This window comes from Ptychodera flava (assembly GCF_041260155.1).
Source record: "Ptychodera flava strain L36383 chromosome 3 unlocalized genomic scaffold, AS_Pfla_20210202 Scaffold_27__1_contigs__length_13241970_pilon, whole genome shotgun sequence".
Lineage (NCBI taxonomy): Eukaryota > Metazoa > Hemichordata > Enteropneusta > Ptychoderidae > Ptychodera > Ptychodera flava.
This window is the reverse complement of record NW_027248281.1, coordinates 11628398-11654314: the sequence shown is the minus strand read 5'-3', so window position 1 is coordinate 11654314 and position 25917 is coordinate 11628398. Positions and strand designations below refer to the sequence as shown.

At 37.7% G+C, this 25917-nt stretch overlaps 1 protein-coding gene across 1 annotated transcript; it reads right to left on the bottom strand.

Moving 5' to 3' along the window:
- Positions 1–9665: 9665 nt before the first annotated feature.
- LOC139126495 (uncharacterized) lies at positions 9666–25256 on the bottom strand. Its single transcript, XM_070692551.1, has 4 exons — positions 25173–25256; positions 13687–14040; positions 12626–12964; positions 9666–12449 (listed from the first exon to the last, which is right to left on the bottom strand). Exons 1-4 carry the CDS (start codon positions 25216–25218, stop codon positions 12289–12291), a joined length of 900 nt encoding a protein of 299 aa, XP_070548652.1. The 5' UTR covers positions 25219–25256; the 3' UTR covers positions 9666–12288.
- Between the last annotated feature and the right edge of the window lie 661 nt (positions 25257–25917).

The following is a 25917-nucleotide window of genomic DNA, read 5'->3' as shown; positions in this document are numbered from 1 at the left end:
AAATCAACACTTCTTTATCATGTAACTTTCGACTGCTTGACCACAAATTCATTAAAATTGAATGAATATTTGCAAAAAGTGATTTTTGAGCAAAATTCGCTGTTTGGTGCAGTGCCCCCTTAATGCATTTTTTGTGATTAAAGTAAAATGTCTTAATTTTCTTAATTTTCCATATATGTTGCAGTGTGTCTCTGATTCTTATTAACAGGCATTTTTTTTTAATCCGAATGGCACGAGTTTTTTATTATAACTGTGGGGACTTGCCTGTTTTATTGTATCAATACAACATCAAGCGAGAGACAAAGATGACAAAATAAATGTTGATTTGTAACAAATTTGTCACAGTCTTTTTCAATTGTAGAGTAGTTTCTCTGAGATTTGTAAAATTTGCGTGAAAAATAGCAAACAGGATAATCTATCCCATGACTATCCTCTTTCCATAAAACAGCACCAGCACCCGTATCACTAGCATCTACAGCTAATTTGAATGGCAAACTGTAATCTAGTGCAGACAAGACTGGCGCACTATGAAGTATGGCTTTAAGTGTCAGGGCTCGAAATTTTTTTTTAGAACTCACTTGCCATAGGGCAAGTGAATTTTCAATTTCACTTGTCCGGAAGAAAAATTCACTTCCCCTGAATTTCAGATGATTTTAAGAGTAAATATGTATGGTTTTATTAATGTCATTGTAAAGAAACAATAGCTGTAAATTACTGATAAATCTGTGTCCTTATTCTGTGTATCAAAAATAATATCTTATGTAACGTACACATACACAGTGTTTCAGCCAGCTTTTGCTAGCATGGGGACACAGTGACCCATAGTAGGTCTTAATGGGTGACCAATTAAATTTTTGGGGGACATGTAATGCATTTCAATAAAACAACACCGGTACATTGTCATTGTCATTGTGTGTCATCATGACCTGGTACCTGGTTTTAATAGGCAAGTCAGGTAGGTGCACTAAGGGTAAGTATATAATGGGCCAGCGGTGTTGTGTCAAATTGTGCCCACATGAAACTTTCAGTATCATTTAGTTTACTGCTACCACGTGGTATGTGCAGAAACTGCAGGGTTCCCCTAAATCACCAAAATGATTAGCCGACTCTTTAGCCAAATATAAAATCTTGTAGCCATTTTGAGCAACTTTTAAACAGTTTATGATCTCAAGTGTAGCAACAGCTTTCTCGACATTCAGGAGTTCCTAATTTTACAAATCAAGATGTTTTGTATGTTGTTCATGATAGTTTTTACATTAAAGAAATATTTGTTTAGTTTTTATTACATTAATTATCTGTGTTTTTTATGACATTGAAGGGATCAAAATACTTTTTCTTTTCTGATGGTAAACTTTTGCCACAAGAAATAATTAGGTGGCAATTCTAAAATCAGGTAGCAATGTGAAGTGTATTACCACAGATACAGAATACTTCTGCAGCATTGAGTTAGTGTTCACAGTATGACAACTTATCATACATATACACTACAAGCTCTACTACCTTATGTGGCACATTTATGCACTCTTTAAGTCATGATGTAAATTTTGTTAGCCACACAAATACAAATTTTCCATGCAGAAGAAAGCATTCGGTAGCATAGTGACAGTGTATACAAGTATTGTGGTGTTGTGTCATAGTTGTGATCAAGCAGGCTCAATAGCATCTTTAGCATAAGTATCCTTTAAAACAAGACACACTGATATTGTTCAATTCATTTCCCAATGTTTTAAAGAGTAATAATAGTTTTAATGATAATGATAACATTGTAGCCCAGGAACATTTTCATTTGATATTTTGATATCATCAAGAAATGTCTGGTGATGTTCACTATTACATTATTAAACTGGAGGACTCTGCAGAAATATTAATGTGATGATTTGAAATGGATATGTACTGCAACTACTGTTGACAATTTCCCTTTGCCATAACTGTTAATAAAATTTAATTTAAAACTGACAGTCAAGCTAAATGCCATTAAATTGGAAAGCACCAAGAAATTACCTTTTATCATAAGATTGTACCTATTGGACCTCCCTAGGTGGTTTCTTTTGAACCATAATTGTGTACTTAAAGGGTCTTCATTCATGACATCACATAAGATGACCCAGATTTGACCTTTCAGAAAACCTCAAATTTTTCTCCTTTTCCCTTGTATTCTGACTCTGTTTGTGAAAGTTTCCTTTGAAATAATGGTTTTTACTATCAAACTGAGTAATTGCAGGCCAAATTTTGATTCAAGCAAAGTAGATAAAACTTGGACTAAAAAGGACGACCGGTACGCGGGACTCACAGAGGCAAAGCCAAGCCTCAGTGTATTCATCATTCCTCCATGATGTTTTGTAGCACGGTCCGTCTATGAGGGACTGAGGGACCGCGATTGCAGAATCAAACAGCAACAATGTTTGCTTCACGTACCAGGGAATTTGTAACTTTGTAGAAAGGAGAGTAAAGTGTTTCAATACATTGCAACTTTGTAGGAAGGAGGGTAAATTGTTTCAACACCTTACAACATTTTATTGTAAGCTGTAGTTTTCTGTTGAGGAGGCATCGTGACATGACTTCAGAAGAAGAAAAAAACATCGTGCAAAGACGTCAATATTTTGCCATTTTGTAACCAAGTAGAACAGAGCTATTTTATCGGCCGGCCATATCTAAAGCGGTACACTCAAAGAAGTAGAGAGTGGCAGCGCATACGTACAGTGGCCTCATTGAAATTCACTTGTCGGTCGGGCTGGGAGAATTTTGTTTTCACTTGCCCAGACTCAAAATTCACTTGTCACGGGCGTCGGGCGGCGAGAATTTTCGAGCCCTGAGTGTATCAAATGCCTGTTGATATTGCTCAGACCAAACAAACTTTACTTTCTTTTTAAGTAAGTTAGTCAAAGACTCATTAATTGTAGAGAACTTTGGACATAATTTTCTGTAGTAACCAGCCATACCGGGAAAGCGCATCAGTTGTCTCTTGCATATGGGGAAACTTGAAATGGTACTGATTTTGTCATCAACAGGTTTTACCTCACCCTGTCCTTCAGAATGTCCGAGGTAAGTCACCCTCGCCCAACCAAACTCAGATTTGGCAAGGTTGACAGTCAACATTACTTTGCTCAGTCTTTCAAAGAACTTCTGCATGAGTTTGATGTGTCCCCACCCAGGTGTCACTGTACAGGACGACGTCACCGACGAAAGGTCAACATCCGTCTAGCACGGATATGACGTCATTGATCATCCATTGGAATGTGGCCGGAGAGTTCTTCATTCCGAACAGCATCACCTTGTACTGGAATAATCCGTCTGGTGTAACAAAGGCGGATATTTCACGAGCACGATCCGTCAGAGGGCCTTGCCAAAATCCCTTTAGTAGATCAAATTTGGTCACATACTTGGCTTGTCCCACTCTATTGATGCAATCATCAATCCTCGGGAGTGGGAAAGTGTCTGTCTTTGTTAAAGTGTTCACTTTCCTGTAGTCCGTGCACATACGATAAGTATGATCTATTTCGGAACAAATATGCACGTCGAATTTCAGTTACTTTTACTTGGTTCAATAAAGTCATTATCCAATATATAATCCAATTATCCTACGCAATGGCTCACAGGTCGACTTGCCCTGTTACCATAACAGGAAGGCTCCATTAACTTGGATGATACCTTAAACGCAAGTTGCGGCCTGTCAACTCGGGTGACAAACAGAAGACTTTTAATCCCCAAAGGTGTTAATGTTCCATTGTTGTGTTTATCTTATCCAGCTGGTGCTATGATAGGAACGTCAGGGCTGTAACGACTCACTCAATACCACGGGCACACACATATGCTTGCACAAGGAACTATGTTGACAGGAAAAGTGAACTACCAACTTTTCAATGCAAGTAATCTAGTTTCTTCTTTAATTTAGGCTCTGAATTAGGTTTTAGAAATATGGTGAAACAAAATATCGTTCTGCGTTCATTTTCATTCAAGTTTCCTATTTTCGGACGCTTCACTTCAGTAACGCGCACTGATCATATATGCAAATGTGATCACAACAGCATTGAACATGCAAACAACGTAACGTGCCCTTACTCCATGAGCTGCGCGTATCCTGTGACATCTCCGATAAAAAGAACGAAATCAATGAATTGCTAGCCAGACACCGTTTGTTACAGTATGGCCACTCTTACATATAAGAAAGGAGAAATGGTAGAGGCAGTTGACAAGGCCGGCCGGTGGACGGTAGCGCGAGTAATTGACAGTGAAACAGAGCCAGAAGACAAAATGGAAAAATTTCAGTGACTTTCCCAGGATGGAGTAGAAAATTCAATATGACTGTTTCTCCCTAAGTCAAAAGACAAAGTCCTACTCTTACGCAGAAAATCAAAGTTTTCAAGCGTAGACATTCCCTTCCGCTTAACAACGGTCCCTGCAGAAAACGCAATGTCGATCGACTTGAATATTGACACTATGATCGACCATGGATGGATTGACGTGGCGTTTCAAAAGTATGAAAAATGAGACTCAGTAACTTTTGGTCGCTTTACATTTGATCAAAAACCTACCAAACCTATCAGACAAGGCCCTACTCTTACGCAGAAAACCAAAGCTCTCAAGCGTCGACTTTCTCTTCCGACTTTGACTTTCTTCTCTTTCACGTTTGAGAGAAACAAACGTCGGCTATATTCGGAAATGGTCGGCTAATCGTGGGCGTAACGTCTGTCCAATGGTACGCTACACCCCATGTGAACGTAGGAATAATTCGGGCTGTACTCGGGAAAGCAAGGTTGACCTCGAGAGCGATTCCCAGTACAGTACACGCAGATCGCGGTATTACAGGCTGATACTAGATAGCATCAAGTTCACCGCGTAAATTGCTAGACTACATATAGCCACATCGGCACTTCTGAAATGTTATATCCGGCTTGCAAGACAACAAAAATATCAAAATATTATTATCAAAACCAGAATTTTGGGGCTAGAGAGCGAAACATTGCTGAACAGTAGCCGGCCAAAATACGGATGTAGCCCGTCAATGTGGCCCGCATCCGGCTACAAATGAACACGATGCAAACATAGAGGCTTATTGCGATGGACAAGTAGCCTTTGGCTTTTGGACCAGAAAAATTAGTGAGTGTTCATTGATAATTCAAAGACTGGATCCGTTGACACCAAAGTTTGCTCGTGACTTACATTGCATTGCATGCACCTTTCCGCAATGCCACTCATTGAGTCTGAACTGAAATTGAAGGAGTACGTTTTAGTAAAAGTCCTGTTTTGTTGTGCTGATTTTCGCTACCGTACTTTCTTTTATAAGGATATAAACTTCCATACAAAGCAAAAAATCTTCAGTTTGTCTCATTTCGATCGTACAGAGATATTGTGCGACAGAAAAACTTTAGTTCAAAGGGCAATGACCTTTGTGAACGTACCCTCAACCAGCTTAAAAAGCTTTCCGTATGCAAAATCAGCGTACGTTAATTAACCGCTGGTATTGTTTAAACAGCATTTTATTGAAAGGGATTCTATAGTACCATTGTTTTTGTAAACTTTTCATGCAATTTTATGAACTAAATGATGACCTCAAAGTCACTGCAAGTGCTTGACGGCACTTTTAACGTTGGTCGGAAATCCTGAGTGCGACCGGCGTGGGCCTTGTTAAAAGTAGTTCCTGCAGTGCTAATGTTTTGTTTACACTAAAAGATAATCTGTTCGCATATGTTGACATAGATATTAATCCTCTGATAACCAACTCGGGCTAGTCGGGGACTGCTAAGTTAATGCAGGCCCTAATGCAGGCAATATAACAGGTAATAAAAAAACACAATTGGAACTAATTTTGGATAATTGGATTTTCATATATATATCTCAAAGGTGTTAGGTGCCATATAGCTGAATGTTGCAATATCGCCAATTACTCATGAAAACAAGTGTGTTATATAAAAAAGGAAAGCAGATGAGATAACATTTGTATATTAACTCGACATTAATTCGCAATCCAATTATCCCAAATTAGTTCCAATCGTGTTAAATACAGTTTCATTGATAAAAATTACTTTTTGCTCACCGAATCACCGACAAATCTCAGAAACTCACGGTTGGTCTTTCAGTGTTTTAGTTTCAGGTTCATGATTATACTTCACTTTTTTCGTCACAAAGATTTCTGTAGCTGAGTTTAAGGGTCAATAACTGTAACTTAAGATGATTTTGTTAGCTTTTCGTCTGTCTTTCAACTGCAAATTCTTGTTCTACTCCCCAAAACATGAAGAAACACAAACTATTTAGCTGGGGAATACAGTGGCTGTGAGTGTATATGGCAGTACACTATTATTGTTTACATTTCAATTCTAGTCAGACCATAATGTACTTTATCAATAAAATGCATTTTACACACCTACAGGTTGAGTTGACAAAAAGAATACTGTGTATCTGAAATTCTTTGGGAGCAGAACTGAATACTGTACATATATTTCAACGTGCTTTTGGGAATAGAACAATAAAGTGTAGTTGACATGTATTACTTACAGATTCATGGATAGATAATCACTCATTTAGCTTGCTGTGAGCACAGGGGCTGTGCTGTGAGGTATTCGGTATCTGAAAGTCATTCAAATTATCGATGTAACAGAAACAAAAGATAAAATTTGATTCAACTGAAGTATTTCTTTTTTTATAGAAAAGCTTTTAGGTCTCGGTCGCCAGAATTACTGCTTCTCTCCTGTCTTTGTGTCTTGGTATGACGAGGAGAGAGCAAGTTAAAGCTTGAAAAACAGCAGGTGATATAAGAGTAAATAACAGCTGTACTTTATACTATCTTTGCTTAACTATATTTCTACATTATAACATTCAAATTATCCATCTCCAAGGACGGAAGACATATGGACTTTCGAAATACACATTACAAATGACATATTACAAATTACTCAGCTTTCCAGTGCTGATAATGAACACCAAGACATGAATTTGATGTCCTTGTGCAATGTAAACTACCAATTGTCCATGTTATCCATACTAAAAAAATATAATGATAAAAACTCTCATTCCTCTATCTCTCTCTTTTTAAACTACCTAATGAACAAAGAAAAGACGATCCATAAAAGACAATTTTTCGAATAAATGTGCAAAAAGATCGAGCGACGAGAATAACACCACCTGTATAATATCAGCAATGGCTCAGTTTTTTCAATAAAGGTACGTTTATAGTAGTGAACAATTGTAAAATAATACAGCTTCTGGCCCTTTAATGGTGAAGTAGTTAAAATTGGACGGCATGCTCATTCCTACATTGAGTCCATTCAACTTTGTGGATATATTGAATTCTACTGGAGGGTAACACAAGTCAAAGTATATTAATTGTAAAAAATATCAAAACACTGGCAAATATTTACGAAAGTCTATCATATTGAATATAACATCCTCAGACATAAAATGCAGTAATAGCTTTGTTGGTCGGCAAACAATTACACAAATTGACATTACAAAAGTATCTGCCTGAAAACACAACCCAACTCGCCTTTCGTCAAGTCAAGAACGTCGTCATCCAAGAACACTTGGCTTACAAAACTCTACCTTAGTTTTCATGTACCTTCACAGCAACCACATACCGATGTTTGAAATCAGCAACATTGCAGTAACAATATTACATTGTCTTAGGGAGCCTTAAGTAATTACAGAGGGTGGGCCGGGAGAAATCCGCGCACACCTGTACCATAAAATGTGACCCGCTCCTATCCTCCCGTCTAAAATGTGACCCTCTCCCTTTTCCGACATTCTAAAACTTGACCCCCCCCCCCCGACTACTGCAGTATTCTCCCTAGGAATAAATGAAACAAAATCAACTAATTTAAATAACAATTAGTTTAATTTTTATGTTAATGAGGGATAAATTAGAGAGGGGAGAGCTGGTGTATATTGCAGGGAGAGTCGCAATTTATCTCTCTGGCATTTTTGTAGAGATGTGATATTTCAGACATTTGAGGGATGGTCACCATATTGTGTGCAAATATAAGAAGGCAAGATGTGGCTGATACAGTGCTTCATCAAAAATTATATCATACCAGTATATTTTAATGGCGCAAATACAGTGATCTGATTGGTCGAGACGCGAGAAGAACCGTGGTATATTGGCGATATACCACAGCAGACATACGCGCGAGCTCTAAGCTTGAGCAAAAATCCGTTTTATGACGTTCCACGCCAGAATTTCAATATACTGTTATGATATAATAGCAATAAATCACACCCAGAGACGGTATACCACTCGCTATCGCTCGTGCATATATATCGTGAACTGGTCAAAATCTCGTGGTATACCATCACTATCATGATACATGGAGACATCTATCAGGCAAATTATTGACAGTTTTCCACCACAAAACATGCTATATCTGTATATTTTATATGTTTGATAATATATTTAAATGTACTTTGCTTGAAGTGGGAAGTAACATTCACATTTGTGTATATGTGTGTATATGTTCATTATTAGACTAGAGTGATTCAAGTCCATGGTTGTGCAAGAAATGTGATTTTGGAATTTCATCGAAATGTTGATACATGGTAATCTATGATTAAACTATGAATATTTTGCCAATACAAAAATAGGTAAATCTTGGCATTTTATATGCTTGATTATTGATAATTATGTTCTTGATTAGACTAGGGCGGTTACAAGTCCATGTGTGTGCAAGAAAAGTGATTTTGGAATTTCACAAAATGTTGATTAACTATACATGGCAGTCTATGATAAAACTATGAATAATTTTTTCCAATATAAAATTACGTAAATCTGTGCATTTATGTATGCTAAATTATTGATATTAATGTTCTTGATTAGACTAGAGTGGTTACAAGTCCATGTGTGTGCAACAAAAGTAATTTGAAAGTTTAGTGAAATGTTGATTCACTGTACATGGATGTCTATGAGAGAACTACGCACAACTTTTCCAATATAAAAACTAATAATATCTTTGCATTCATGTTTATTTGGTAATCGATATACACTTTTCAACCTCTTGAATATGTTTTTGTATTTTGTCTTTCATCAGATTTAACTGTTCACTGCGTTTAACGTAGGATACCACTGCATCTCCTTTGCTTTATTATGAAACTTGTGGATAAGAATTGATGTATTTTGTTGGTGATTTCCTAATTAGGATTATATCACACAGACAATCAAAGGCTTGACCATAATATCACCTTCCGTCAAAAGTGACCCCCCCCCCCGAGATAGGTTAATATAAAATGACCCTCTCCCTTGAACAGTCTTCTAAAAAGTGACCCTCCCAAATTCCTCCGACTCACCCCCTGTAATTTCTGAAGGCTCCCTTATTGTTAATCAATCTACCCCATTGGTTATTTTGAGTGTAACATAAAACGTTCAAGCGTTTATCTTGTCATTTTGAATCTCTGCATGCTAAAAAGATTGATTCAAGTGACGAAGAAATTATTATCTGACGTGCTTAATTAAAATACGCCGCGTACTCGATCCCCGGGGTCAAGTATATTCTAATCTGTAAGAGGATTATGGAGGTGTCATAGCCTTTTGTTTTCCAATGAAATTGTAATCTAGTTAAATAAGTAAATATTCTGACAAGACAAGCTGATGTGTGACAGACAAGATACTGATCAAAGTAATTTGTAGATATTTTGCCAAGTCTTTGTGTACTTTGGGGTTTTTTCTTTATTTATTTTGCTTTGTATATTATCTTGCAAGCAGTATGGTTAGCTGACCGAGGAGTGTAATAGAAAGTAAGTTAAATGTAAATGACAGAATGTATGGCTAACATCTCTACTTGGGATTTCCTGGCGCATCACATTTTATTTTTTTCCTTTTCATTGAATTATTTTTCTCCAGGCTACATCAAAAGAACAAGGGCTTGAACAAATTTCTCCTTCCTGCCAATATTTAAGTGAGTTCTTTCTTTTCTAAACACCTATACAACTGCATTTTACTGACGTCGTTCTCAATGAACTTGTAAAAATGTCCTTCGTGATACTTGCAATGCTTTCACCTCCGGTGTCATCTTTCATTATTTTTAGCAAAGAATAGTTAAAATTTTCTAAAATCGACAAAAGCTTTTTCGTACGGTGTACATGATTATATCAACAACATCATTTCTTGCAATTTGATTTTGAATGCTCTTAGGTTTACTGTGAATTTAAAAATAGCTTGGTATTACAACGTCCTTGGGTGAGTAGAAAAACGTTTCTGGCGATAGAAAATAATGCCAAGTTCATTTATTACAAACCTTCTCCTTTGATAGTTTTTGCAACAGTTTAACCCAAGAGGATGTTCATTTTTCTCACTTACAGAATATTTTGAGAGTTGGAAACACGAATCGTTGTACTGACCCGTACACAGTACACGTTCTCGACGGGAAATTTGATGAAGGCAGAATAAAATGTTTTAGCAGTCAGTGTACGGGTGAGTTTTTCAACGGGGGCGCGGCAACATTGACTATGTTGACTGTAGCACAGTGAACGTCGTATTTGGTCAAATTGTTGCAAAATCTATTGAAGGAGAACGTCTGTACTGAATACAAGTGGCGTCATTTTCTGTCGCCAGAAACGTTTTTCTTATCAGCTAAGCTTAACCCTCTGCACCCTGACCCCCCTGGTACCCTATGACATTATTCGGACATTTTTCTCCGAGAAGGATTCAAAGGGTTAAGCACGATGAAATTCAAAGCTATTTTGAAATTCACTGTAAGTTGTTTAGTGCTTTCTTGACCTGAGTAGAAAATTCGAAATGTTCACAAGTGTCAATATGTTGCAATACTTCCCTTTCCAGGGCTCGATATTAATTTTTTCGCCTGGTAGTCCCATTGGGCTACCATTTTCTGAAATTGGTAGCCCAGTGACAAGGTCTGGTAGCCCATGTTTGAATGAAGATTTTTTCGTCGAAATAATTTATAATTCTCATATTGACACGTATCATATGAAGACGGCCAAGTCGAGAGTTGGGTTTAGTACAGAGGACGCTATTTATAATTTTGTTTTTAATTGTGATTGATACATTGTGATTAAATAACAATGAAAATGAATTTTCATTGTCCAACATTTCCCTGAGTAGAAAATTCGAAATGTTCACAAGTGTCAATATGTTGCAATACTTCCCTTTCCAGGGCTCGATATTAATTTTTTCGCCTGGTAGTCCCATTGGGCTACCATTTTCTGAAATTGGTAGCCCAGTGACAAGGTCTGGTAGCCCATGTTTGAATGAAGATTTTTTCGTCGAAATAATTTATAATTCTCATATTGACACGTATCATATGAAGACGGCCAAGTCGAGAGTTGGGTTTAGTACAGAGGACGCTATGTATAATTTTGTTTTTAATTGTGATTGATACATTGTGATTAAATAACAATGAAAATGAATTTTCATTGTCCAACATTTCCCGAGCCAGTCATCAAAGTACATAAGTCATGATATTTCATTGGAAGTTTGTCGCAGCAAATTCGACTGCACTGTCGCCTTTCAATTTCCATGAAAAGGTCATAGTCTGGCCTTTCTGTGTCCGGCTGGGTTGACTCTATCAGCGTCGGTCATCTCACAGCGATCAAAATCATGTCGAACCAAGTAATTTCATGTCCCAGGCTTTGGTAGTCTGTGTGGGCTACCATTTCATGGCTTTTGGTAGCGCCAGGGAAAAGTAGGTAGTCCGTGGATGCGGAATTACCGCTAATTTCGAGCCCTGCTTTTGAAAATTAAACCATCATCGTCCACTTTTTTGTCTTTATCATCGCCATTGCTAAAGCTGGAAGTGAGTTATGGTACATTTCTCTATCTGCACTATACATCGTATCAACGGTACGGGGAAACATTTTGTTTAAACGCTGTGATTTGGGCTTATCTGCCATTAAGCTTTTTATAGAGGCTTGGCATGTATCTGATAAGGATATTTTTTCTAAACTAATTTATGTTATTCTCAGCCTGTGATAAACACCACGGTAGACTAAATGCCGACAGTTTCAATTACACTTCCCCTCGCCAGCTAGTGCCAAAACAAAATGACACTTCCTTGTCTTTTGTTCACCGCTGTATGATGGAATGTGCACTCTTTGTACGACATGATGACGATGATGCGTCGTCTTGAGGAGAATAATTTCACTGATACCTGTAACAGTACTGCGTAAATCCAAACACTTTCGCCGCTTTTGCTGGGGCTGAATGTTGAAAATTGCGAAAATATGCGAAAGAGGTTAGAGGAGGGATGGCTTGAGGTTAGTGTTATACAAAGTTACTCTACACCAGAAGTGAAGACAATCTGGTGGATCAATTCATGATCAATGAAATTTCATTTCTGGTCGAGAAGAAGGTCACTCATTCTCATTCTGTGCTAGGTTTTGTATTTCATTTCGTCGTTCATGCTGTTTGAGTAGTCGTCGTTTCTCTTTCCTTAACTTCTTGAAGTTCTTTCGTTTCTTGTTCTTTTCCCTTCCAATTCTTCCTAGTTTCCTCCCTTTCTTAATCCGACGATCTAGTGAAAAAAGACAGAGAGGCGGACAATGGTCAGCAATATCATCATGGATATCGTTAAGAACAGAAAATGCGATTACAAATATTGTATCGGCCGTAATATATATATATATATATATATATATATATATATATATATATATATATATATATATATTATTTGACTTTGAATCTTACCCTGTCTGGGTTCCAAGTACACAAGTAATGATGAGGTCAAAATGCTACATGTGTCCTCAATAACCGAACACGAGACGTTGTACCAATATGGGACATGACGTGGTGGCTTTAAAGTCAACACACTGGAGACGTCCATCTTCCCATCCGTACGGTGTTCATCGAAATAAGTAATCTTGTGACGAGTATGTTTATCGTAGTCAAACGTCCAATGTAAGGCGTCAGCTGCTGGCCGTACGCTGTTTTCTGCCCTGCAAACAAGTGTCGAATCGCCTTTTTTTCTCGTTGCCACGCCATTTCCAATCTCTAGTTTCGGATAAACGCTGACCCCTCGAATAGACGCTAAAACAATCCGTAGGAAAACAGAGATCACTTTAATGTATCTACTTACGTCCTAATTTATCGCATTCAGATTTACCACGATTTTATTGCTATTCTATCAGTCTACACACACTCTACTCAAACCGTTCACAATGTCACACCGCGAACACGATTGGAACTATTTTGGGAAAGTTGGGTCTTCATTTTTTTCAAATTTCTCAAAACCGTTAGTGCCCTACTCAACATTACAAATTACTCATTAAAATAAGTGTGTAACGTAAAAAGAAAAGCAGAATAGCTTACATTTGCTTACATTTTAAAGACCTTACTTCATCATCCAATTATCCCACTCCGCTCAATATTTCTAAAGGACACATCTCGCAAACCGTTAATTTATGGTAGCTTTTGATGACTTTTTTATTACTTTATTTTTGTTTGTCAGTTGTAATTCTTTATTCTACTCCCACAAGGATATTGAAACATCAAATGTTCAGCCTGTCAACATAGCGTCCTTATGTGTATAATGCACTAGTTTTGTTTATATTTGAATTCTAATCCCGACCAAACTTCACTTGTGAACAATAACGACGTAGTACATGTAAAGGCTGATTCAACAAGCCGAATATTGTGTATATCAACATGTTTTGGGGAGTATAACACTGAAGAAATCATGGTGGACATTGAAAAAAGTATCAAAAGTTAGGGTTCTTGCCGCTTTGAAAACTTGATTGCAGAATACTCACATTTAACCGTTAGATTGACTTTGTTCACTTCAGTATGATAACCAATACCGTCGATTGGTTCATTCAACCGAAAGGCCACTATACACTTGTATGATCCCGTGTCTTCACAAGTGACGTTGCGTATTATTAATGAACCGTCTTCTTTGGCGCTGTATCTACGATTAACAACACCATCGACAATGAAATCGATGATCGTCAATAGGGTAAGACTAAAGCTGTCTGGTGATTCCTTCCTCCAGTCGATAGTGGTCCTGGAGTATGCTGTTTGTGGTTTTTTATATTCGCACGGTAAATTAATACTGTCGCCCATTTCTGAGAATATATCCGCGGACAACACCCTTGTAATATGTGGTCCTGCAACTCATTAAAGACGAGAATAATAATGTTAAATAAATTACTGATATATATATATATATATATATATATATATATATATATATATATATATATATATATATATATATTTAAGCAATAACCCCGCCGCAGGAGGGTATACACGAGATTTTGGTACAATTCGCGACATGTAGCACGAGCCGATAGGCGAGTGCTATATGGAGCGAATTGTACCAAAATCGAGTGTATACCCGACTGCGAAGGGGGTTATTGCTGTTATATTATATCAACTTGCGTGTATTTGTTGTCTTACTTGGGTATTTTCATCACTCTAAGCGCCAAATGCAGAAAACGGACGTCTGAGAGATCGAACGTCGGAAATTCTGCGCCCGAGACCGAGCATTTTTACAAGTTCGGATTCCGTACAGGCACACAGTATCCTACGATAAATACGCATTACGTCCATATCGACATTGCATGTTATTCGCATGCAACACGAACGATACTTGTCAAAAAATACCTGCTGCACTCACACAGAAAATGGGTTAAGAGTTCAAATGAAAAGAAAAAAGTAACAATTTTTTTCGTAAATTTACATAAGAACAATAGTTCTGGCTTTTTTGGCATACTAATGTAGATTTGTGTCATTCTGTACCGCACATACTGTCGCAACATTCAGTGGTGGCACAGTGAAGTTACAGGATCTATTTTTGATGGATAATTTGGACGTTAATTGTACCAGAAAACAAGCAGTTTTAAAATAATCCAGACTTGCGATGACCCACTGCAACTGTGATGAACAGTTGTGCAGATTCTGAGTGTGTAGCCCGATGCAGGGAGAGCTGGACGCTGACACTGCTCGTTGCATCTGATGTCAAATATTGTCGCAGTCGCCAGGAGTCATCCTATTGTTATTTTGAACTACTTGGTCTACATCGTTAGGACATCCCGATCTGTTTTAGCCCAAACTTTGATATCTGACATACCGTTACTGTGAGGAAGTGTCAATTTATTTGTGTATGAACGTATACTATCTTCATTTTAAAGAGCGGTACTTGGATATATCGCGTCTCGACTCCCGCAAAGTGCACGATGCGCTGTCGCCCTAATAATTGTGTGCATCATACCCCAAACGTGCTGCTTCAGAGATGTCTTTCATCATCGATCCCAACTTCTTTATATCAAGAGGTGAGTTACAGACCCACACTTTATCTGTGTATCAAAATTCTATCTTCGGTCTTTGAAACAAAGTGGACTGTTTCAGTCTCTCGAGGGTCAATGGTTTAGATAGGTACCTTCAAATGCACCGACCGGGCAATTTTCGAAAAAGCTGGTTTAAGGGGCCTGTTTTAGCACAGCTATCAGTGCTAAAACAGTATTTTAGCATCAGTGGAATGAGCTCTCGTCCAATCAGAATGGCGCAAGGTAGCATGATATAATATATATATATATATATATATATATATATATATATATATATATATATATATATATATATATATATATATATATTGTTTTGTGTACGTAAGATTCATATCCGCTGAGGCCGGATTAACATTACAATCACTAGAATAGAGATCACATGTTTTTATTTTATGGCAAAATATAAAAGATTGGTACCAGGCTCGACTATCGCATCGCTACTAGGCTTGAGTCATTATTTTCCTGTTTGCCCCATTTACAGCACTAAAATTTCTGATCTTACAAATCGTCATAGTGAACAATACATATAATTTATATGGGAGCAATGTTGGTCATATTAAACGAATACACTTAAGTTCATTCTACGAATTACGACAAGGCTTCATTGGCAAAAGCACGGATTGTTTTACTTATTAGGCATACAGTACTTAAAAGTCCACCTCGAAGCTTGATCTTTCTGCTATTTTAGAAATAAGACTTGCGTTTGATTTTATAGTGGTCAGTAAATGTTATGATGTATTAAGAACTGTCAATTACAGTGACAGTTTTGGCAAATAAAGTCATATCAACCGATACCAGACAGTGCTGACTGCAAATAAAATTGAATTATAGTTTTGCTGTTTACAAAAGAACGATTATGTGTTAGACCATATCTAGGCAGGCGTAAAAACAAAAATGCTCGCAGAAAGTAATATACTTGAGATGAAAAGAGTCTGGCATCCTTTTCTTGTCATCACTTTAAACTATTGTAAATTTTCCCCAGCCCCCTTAAAACCGGCAAAGATATCTAGTGGGAACACCATATCCAGAAAAGATACTATTAATGATCGTGGGTGTATCAATTTATATGCCCCTGAAACTTTTAATAATTTGGAGGGACAAGATATTTTAATCCAAGACGTTCCTCAATATTATTTTAGTGTTTATTACTTCTTTGCGAAATGAGCCATTTCGACAGACCTTAGCACCGTGGAAATGACAACTTTTGTACTATACCTGAGAAACTCATACATACTTTCATTATATCTCGCTCGGGTCATTTCAACAGTTTACTGTTCGGCCTAATTGTATTTAGAATCGGTAAAACTTCAAAAAATTCAAAATTTGGTAGTTCGACTTGTCGCAAAGAAAAGAAAAGAACAGTGTTCACATAACGCCTGTTCTTCTTGACGTTCATGGGCTCGTACTTCATTCTGTTTATTCTTGTATTACTTCGTGTATCATGATGAACTGATGATTACACGCATTACTTGTTAAACCTTATGTTGCGCTTGTATTCTAATCGTGAAATTAAAGGCCCTATGACATGATTTCTTAAGCTTTTATTTTTTCCCTTCAAAAAGTCAGCTAAGGGACCTGTCTATGGATTGCACAATTTGTCAGTTCGGAAAGATGTGCGCGAAGGGCGAAATTTGACTCCTTTTTCATGTCTGGTGATCAGGGGGCCTCTTCGCACCCGAGCCAGGCAGTGGTATTTGCATCTTGACCAACAGGTACAATTGACGTCATTTGTACCACGCTATTGTTATGAAAGTGTATTTAGTGGTCCTTGCATAAATTATACCACAAACAAAGTCAGCTATATAAATAGTGCTCACAGATGCCCAGTAAACACTGGCAAGGAAGCCACACCGGCGGTCCAGCTGCTGGGACTAATGTTGCTTTCAACGAGGACAGTGTTGACCAGAATTCAGAAAGTGATTTCGAGGGGAATTAGCTTGAAGGCGCATAGGCAACCCAAGGCAACCGGGACGAGTGGTTCCGATTCAGAGTCAGATTCTGACTTTGAAGAACAAAGCGAGAGTGAACAAAACAACAGAATGCTCGGGATATATTTGAAAGCACGATGAGGCTACGTTTTATTTCTTTATATGAAATAAAACAGTATCAGTCTAAGTTTGCACTTTTCACTGTTGAATTTATTTTATAAAAAGTGGAGTAATCCCGCGCCTGGGTGTTTCGATTCAATGCATTGCATATTGTAGCTGCAGTACAGTGCACTAAGTGAAAGTTTTCGGACGACCTCAGTTTTCGGACATTCAATCACATGCTATTCGTCGGACTCATTTCGCTCCGTAATGATAGCGTTTTGTGTGATATACAAGTTTTGTGACCTCATATTACGTGAAGTGATACTGTTGTCCCGTTTTGGATATTTTGTTTAGTAGAAGCTATTACGGGTTATAGAAATTTGGCGAAGTTAGCCAGACCATACGATAAAAGGTGCCGAAAGCAACACACAGAGACAGCCCATATGTCCGGTAGGTATAAGCGCCAAACACGTCGATATATGGTTATGTCGTCTTTTAAATGTAACTAGCTATCACGAAATATTTACATTCACTTTTTCAAACACATCGAAAATGGAAATTGGGGTTTTGAAGTTTCGAATTATCAACATTTAGCCCCTAATCACTTTCCAAATGCGACGTCCGATTACTGCGATAGCAGTCCAGTTACTACGCACTCAACACGGGGTCAAAATTTTGGAACTTGACCCCCCTTAATACCATGTCCGTCGTGTTAGCAGTTTTAGGATAAATACAAAAAACATTTCAAAAAGTATTGTAATGAGATTTCGTAGTGTTCGTCATTTATGAAACGGCTTTGGGCGAAATTCACTACCCTTTCCGAAAACTATCACTCTGAGTGTAGCTGTGTTGGACGTCGACCTTTGACAGAACTATCATTTCCTTGGAGCACTAGACAAATGATGCAATCGACTCATGTTCCCCTGCATTTTCAGAGCAAACGTAACCTGCAAAAAGTGAAGTGTTAGGCCGATTTAGTACATGTTTTGATGAAGAAAAACAAAGAAAGCTTGTCGCCGCATTGTCGGGTCGCCATTCTGAATCGCCGTCTTCACCGTTCACGATTGTGTATAGAGACGAGAAGTTTCCTGCCGCACAAATGTTTCCCGATGAATGAGAATGTGACATCGACTGTTATCGTTCTTGTGATGTTTATTTGCCATACTTGACACGAAAGCATAGTACACCTAATCACATAGCCTGACAAGTCATTTTAATTTCAGTCATTTTAATTTACTCGATCGGCGAGGCCATCGGCCGTACGCGACATGTGACCGTTGGACATCTCCTGAAAAGACCATGTCACTATAGCAAACTAAACACACTGTTATGACTAAGCTTACAATGTTCTCTCGTGGGTTGCGCGCAGGGTGTACTTTCTGAGCAAAGGAAGCCGTAGCCTAACACCCTTACGGACATGAGATTGCGAAGATGTGAAAGACGGTTTGCCTGTATTATGATAAATCGTCGGCTCAACTTCGAAAAGACGAAAAAAGTCGAACGGGTTTGGCTAGGGGTACACGCCCACACGTAACTTTTACTTGCGTTTTATCTGGACAAGGGGGCGATACGCAATGGCAAGACAGTGACGTAAGCTAACTTCAGGACCCAAAGAGTGATTTTACGTTTGGTTGTATGGGGCATGTCATAGACCCTTTAAAGACTTGGGACCCAATCCCAGAGATCACATGTTTGTTCTAGTTTGGAAGACAATTATGGAGGTGTCATAGCCTTTTGTTTTCCATCGAAATTGTAATCCAAAAAGTAAATCTCCTGGGACGATAACCCGACACCTGCCAAATGTATTTAGATTACATCAACCCATCGGTCGCACTGCTTACTCTGGGGATAAAGGCTTCCCAACTTTGCACCTCATTAGTTGTATTCTTTACAGTCACTGCCACGGGCAATTCAGCTCAGGATAACTTTAAAGTCGGGTTAAAACCTACCTTTTTTAAAGTCGTAACATAGGTGCAAGCATGTCAATCCTTTTAACCACAAAAGTAAAACACCCATTTTAATGCACAAAACATTGATTCAGAACCAGATGTATTTATAATGTATATAAGTAATAAAGCTGAAAATTGAAATTAAGATCGAGTCCCCTCCCCTTGAAATAAGGCTAATCGTTTACTAAGTAAAGTGAAATATATCCATAGAACGATTGACAAATGTAAGGAAGGTAAAATATCATCTAAGGGGACTAAACATCAAGAGCGATTACAGTTTACCAAAAACTGATCGAACTAGTACAAAAATAATCTGACAAATTGAGGACATTTATCATTCATTTCACACTTTGGCGAACTGAAAATGATGGTGATGAAATGAACTATACATATTGTATTGAATAAATGGTCAGTTTTGCTATTTGCCACCTATAATTTGTAATTATTATGCCTAAGCATTAAATCAAAATGATACAGGTATTATGAAATTGATTACGTCAGACCTTGGCTCTAATCAAAAACCGTATTTTGGCAAATTCACATTCATGGAGTTTCAAAACGATTCTACATTCCTACTGTGTGACACCGCTGTGCTTTCGACTTGTGCACAAACACTGGCGCAAGCGTACACGCTCTCATTTGGCCTTGTTAGACCCTCAGCAAATCACTGTAACTACTTCAATAGTTTTGGTTTCTGCAGCTAGGTGATCAAATTCAATGTATGTATCAATGATGAAGGCTGTAAGACGAACTCTTCTTTGTCCTCAGCAGTCGTTGACTTCAGTTTTAAAATTAGTTTACATTATCAATATTGCAATCCTTTGGAACGTATCTTTTCTTCACAAAAGCGTTATGCTAAAGTTTGCGATGTGCTATTTCTGATTTTTTCTAATTATTAGTCTGTCCTTTGCACACCATTTTGAATTTTTGCAATGAAGTTTAATTTCTTGAAGATAAATATTCAACTCAATTCAATATTCAATATTGTTCTTAATATGTCCCCATAGATAGCACAAGTTATTATATTCTGAATTATCGCCGTAGGTAAAATCCATGATTCCTGTCAAATATGTGACTCACTGTATTTGTCTTTGCATATATATGTGAGTCATAGCATGACACCCCTGCAGCTGACTGTCCGGCTTTGATGGCAACACATGTATCAGCAAGGATCATGACAACTTTTCCCCACACAGACTTAGACGGGGTGGCTGTGACCAATCTGGCTTGAAATTGGTCATAGCCACCCCGTCTATTAAAATTCATGAGTTTACTTTTCTTGTTTACGTACATACTTATATCAGATGGAAATCTGAGGATTTGCGATTACATCAGGTTGACAACCCCCCACACATGAGCAATGAATGTAAAAAGTGTGAAAGACGCTCCCACCTAACTATCCAAAATGTTTTTGTGTCGAGTTTGTGTTTGATTCGTTTCAAAAATGTGTTCCTACATTCTTATCCGATTGTTTGTGTTAACAAAAATGTTTGTTCGCCTCGGATATTTGTAGGGAAGTTTTGATCAGTGTGTACGGTAATGTTTTGTTTGTGTGGGGAAAGCTTATGGCGAGACGCAGCCGGACCTATTGTGTTACAGAGTTGATAGAGTGGCCCTTTGACGCTTGCGTTTCGAAAAACGAATGTGGTTTCTCATCAGTCGCAGTGTAGATTCTTTCCTTAGTTTGTGTTTGTGAAAAATTATTTTAAAGCATTTTAGTGGTCTTGCTCTTCGAGTAGCGAGGCAAGTATATTAATGTTTGGGTCTCGTTGTGAGTCCGTTTGGTGGTTCAGTTTGTTTGTTCTATGTTTCTTTACTTCAGTAAATTTTGTTTTGAATAGTGTGTCTTTTAGAATTTTGCCGAGGTTTGTGAATTTTTAGGCAATAAGTACCACTGCGGGGTACGGATTTTATGTTTTCTGGATCAAGATACAAGTATCATGATCGATGTGTTTGTTCTCGTACATTTTGTTTAATAGTTCGTGTACTTTGTTTACTGTTCGTTCTGTGTCGTCACTGGCTAGTTGTGTATAATACTCAGTGTTGCGTAATTGCCTTTCGCATTCGTGTACGTAATCTTTTGTGTTGACAAAGACAAAACCCGACCCTTGTCGAAGGGTTTTTATGGTAATTTGTCTACTGTTTGCAAGCTGGTTTATCGCGATTCTTTGGGCACGCGACATGTTTTGTTTCCTTGTTTGAAAGGGTATCTCTAGAAGTGCGAGTTTAGCAGCTTCAGATAGCTTTCAGGTTTTTGTATTTTTTGCTGATCGTGGAGTCCAGTTTGACTTTTTTAAGAATCGCTGTTGTTGCGATTGTTCGTGTGTCATGTCTCCGGTGTTTGGCTTAATTGCTAATGAAACTTTTAATGTTAATTGTTTTCCAAGTCAACTATCCAAGCATTTTAAGAGGGGTGATCAAAAAGGCCAGAACAGCCAATTTTGACCAACCGGGTTCAAGAACCCGGTAAAGGTGTTTAAAGTGTGCGATAGATGTGTTTACGACATAACATTACGAACAGTAGAATTAAGATATGTATGAATAATCCAAACTGCCCAGTTTCTGTGTGGGGAAAAGTTGGAATGTATCGATTGATATCAAAGAAAGTTCAATACTTACACTGCGCATGACGCGGAAATTTTGAAGACTACTTTTTAATCGACTTTGTGTCAAACTTCGATGTCCAAAATTCATCTGTTCATCAGTACAACTTTCGATGTAAGTGCCATATTCCTAAAGCTAACTACAACTTGTTTAGATATCGTGTAACCATTTTATCTTGCTAATCACAGTTAGCAGCTAATTGAAATTTTCATTACTTAGTTTTACAGATTTATCTGGTCCATTAGCTTTTAACTGATTTTAGTGCTCTGCTTGCGATGACGTTTTATGTACTTAATTTTATATTTTATTTTCACTTTACCTTATTTTTGACAATTTTTGTTGTTAAATATTGTCATTTTACGTGTGCTTTACTCTCTCTGATTTCTGAATTTTCTTCTTCCTAATTATAATCTATTGTCTTTAATTTCGACCATGCTATATTTCATTCATTCAATGTATGAAAATCGACTTGTTGATGCGGTGATTGAAAGAGATAAATGGGATGAAATTAAGGGAAGGCCGATACTTCATGCGTTTCATGTAAATACAGGTTTTGTAGAAAGAGAAGAATCACTCGTGTTTGTCCTGATCACCTTCGAATTCCAACCATTGATATTGTATTATTCTGTCTCGTACGTGCCACTGTTCTCTTATTTTAATCATCCAATCAGAGTCTATATTTTCCAATTATGAATATATGATGGTTACTAGTACATACTCGCAAGCTTAAATTCACAAATATAACGGTATTGTACTTTCAGGCAGTAAAGATAAAATACGGATGGTAAAGTATGGCTTTGTTTGTAGTGGTGACAATATCAGCTTCAATATTTTTCTTACCTCTTAGAACACAGAATGTCAGTGCATGCGTTTTCGGAAAAGAGGGATTCCCTCCTGTGCTATGAATCCCGGATGAATCCTGTAGTCTCAACTTACAAATAGGAATATGCTATGCCTTTTCCGGCAATAATGTTTGTCTTAAACCAACTCAGTAATTAGTGTACCCCTTTGTTCTGAGCCTTTCCCTCTTCAGAGCTCTAGTTCAACATCCATTCAACATAGACATAGGCAGTGTTTTCTCTGCATGCTCTTTGAAAGACGCACTTTGTGCCCCGTTCATCAAACACTGAGGGGCAGAATTGACATTTTAGGAGGCAGTCACTGTTGATGTTGGTTTTGCCTCCCTAGGAAGTGCTTCCCCAACATCATTACGATCGTAACCCAGTTCAGTTGCGTCATCTATGTTGCATCGCGCATGCAGCATCCGCTCTAACATGGACATTGTGTTTTTTCAGCTTGCGATGTGCTCGGCTGATCTCCATCTTCTGCGGATTTGTCACTCACAGGTTTCCTTGACTCAGAATATGTCGTATTTGCTCCCTTGGACACAATTTTGTGAGAATGAAGGGGTTTAAATCCTTGGAAATATGCGCCAATTGGCGCCGATCAAACGTTTGCGTTTCATTGCAATGGAGATCGATCATCACAAAAGGTGCCTGCACAATGCTAAAGCTGGAATTTCCATAATATTCCATCATTGATACAGTATTTCAAATTATGTCATCAAATCTGAATGACAGGTGATATTTTGTCATTTCCGAGAGAGTAATACTGACACAACAGCAAAGTCACAGTAATTACACTATGTGCTTGGGTCACCCTCATACAGTGTTATTTTGTTTTTGCTCAATTTCCGCGCTGCAAGTAACTTTTTCATGGCAGCCAACGTCTAGAAGTGCACAATTGGACATTTGCGCAGTCGAGAGAAAACCCTGCATAGGTACTTATTGCCGTCAGCTAAACCACATGATGATGAGGAGGACAATGATTATTATCATTAGCATCGATATTATTATTATGACCACATTTTGTAGTTATCTACGGTCACGTATAGAATTTACATAATAAAAAAAGGAAAATATTCACGTAACGCAATTTTCCAATAAATGACAAATATAAATTTTCAGATGATCAAGCAAACACATCCACCGCGACTGTGTTCATTCATGTAAGCAAGACAAACGCTCAAGAAAATTGATTTTACATAATCATATAAATATTTCAATTGAAGGACACTGGAGGTGTCATTATTCTTGAATAGCAAAGTACAGCAAAAAACAGGATGGTCGGACAGTCTCATATACATTACGTTTACTTTTTTGTACGTGGCACACAAGTTTTGTAGATAACATTGTAGATAAAAAGAACCGACTCATTTGAGTGTCTGGTTAGAACACACAACGGAATTGCTAAATTACTAAGCTACTGCAGTGAACTGCAATAAAACTGCTTACACTAATTAGTTTCAGCTGTAGCCAGCTGGCAGATTGGCGTGTAGTGTGTTATAACTGGGCAGTTTCTGTTTCACCCGTGGCCATTCACTTTAGTGTTGACCAAGGTCAAAAAATTCTGCTTGTTCAAAGGCAAAACTAGCTCTGTCTGGTGTTGTAAATGAGAGTTTACGATTTGGCAGCCTGTGTTCAAGATTAAAATCAATGTAACATTACCATGCACTGGTCCATGTACAAATCTTGTTTATTTCAACTTCCCCATACAAACTGTCTGCATGGGGCATATAATGTTGTCTACATTGCCAGCTGGCTACAGCTGAAACTAATTAGTGTAAGCAGTTTTATTGCAGTTCACTGCAGTAGCTTAGTAATTTAGCAATTCTCTTGAGTGATCTATCCAGACACTCAAATGAGTCGGTTCTTTTAATCTACAACGTTATCTACAAAACTTGTATGCCACGTACAAAAAAGTAAACGTAATGTATATGAGACTGTCCGACCATCCTGTTTTTTGCTGTAAATACACACACTACCCAAGGACAACGCATCAATGTCTTCGTATACGATGAATCGAGTTGCAACTGCAATTAACATTGTTCTCGGTATTTCACCGAAATGATTCATGAAAGATCGTGGAAGAATTTGTCCCTCATTCCCTCATTCTACGTCAGTAACCCTCAGCTGACCATCAGATTCATGGTTTTGTAGAGATTTATGGAGTTTGATTCTCAACAGCAAGTGTTTAAAAAACTAACCCGTTTGGTGACAACAATTAAACTTTACAACACGATGTGTAAACTACGAGATGTTCTAAACCACAAGATTCAAAAACATGTTTTCTATATATAGTGTTTGCCATTGCTAACCCTCGTCCCCCGGCCCTTCATAAGTATCGCGTAAAATTGTACATGTGAAAATGTGCTTTGGCCATGTGACTGCCTGCAGAACTTCAAAAAACAATCATGCCTAAATGCGTCAAGTATCTTACAGTCCTTGATCGCATTAGGTAACAGCCATTTCTTGCGTCTCTAAAAACCATGACACAAAAGTGAAAATATAGAAAGTACACTTCTTACCGAACACGAGAACTTGAAAGAGACAGACAAAGCGCTTTGCCCACATGATCTCCTTACGGTACACTTACAGCGAGAAGTATGATTAAAAATTGAAAGTTATCTGAGGTTTTATATGGAGTTTTGCGGAACTGAAAGCTAATTATCGCACCAGAACAAAAGTCTCCATTTACGGTCACACAGTCAAACGCGCTGAGAGTTTAGATTAATTAACTCTCAAAAATTGTCCCAAACAAAGGAAAGACTGCGAAGGATTTCCCAAGTAAACTAAGTTTTCCGTCTTTTTATAGAAGGATGGACTTTCCTAAATTTCATATCATTGATATTTCACAAACTCAATTTAACACCTGCAGTATCAGCAAAGATGTGACTTTTTGTCCGAAACTTATCATGTGATGTCAGAGACAGCATGGTACTCCATTGCATAGGACGTTCAATAAGTGCTTTCTTGATATCTCGAACATACATTATCTCAAATTCTAGTCCAGTGCAAAACCTACACCGCAGCGTTGGCTTCTGAACTAAGAGTACAATCAAGAGTCAACATTCAAATTGCCTTGTAGTGACCTCCCTGTAAGGGGAAACCGATAGATGTGTTTATGGTTTTACCAATAGACATTTTGTACGGAATTATGATGATACATTTTTTCACCTTGAATATTTTTACAAATTATTGTTTTTGCGGGTCCAACGTCGCTGAAATGGTAACGTATATATTTTAGGAATATATATTAATTCAAATCAAAAT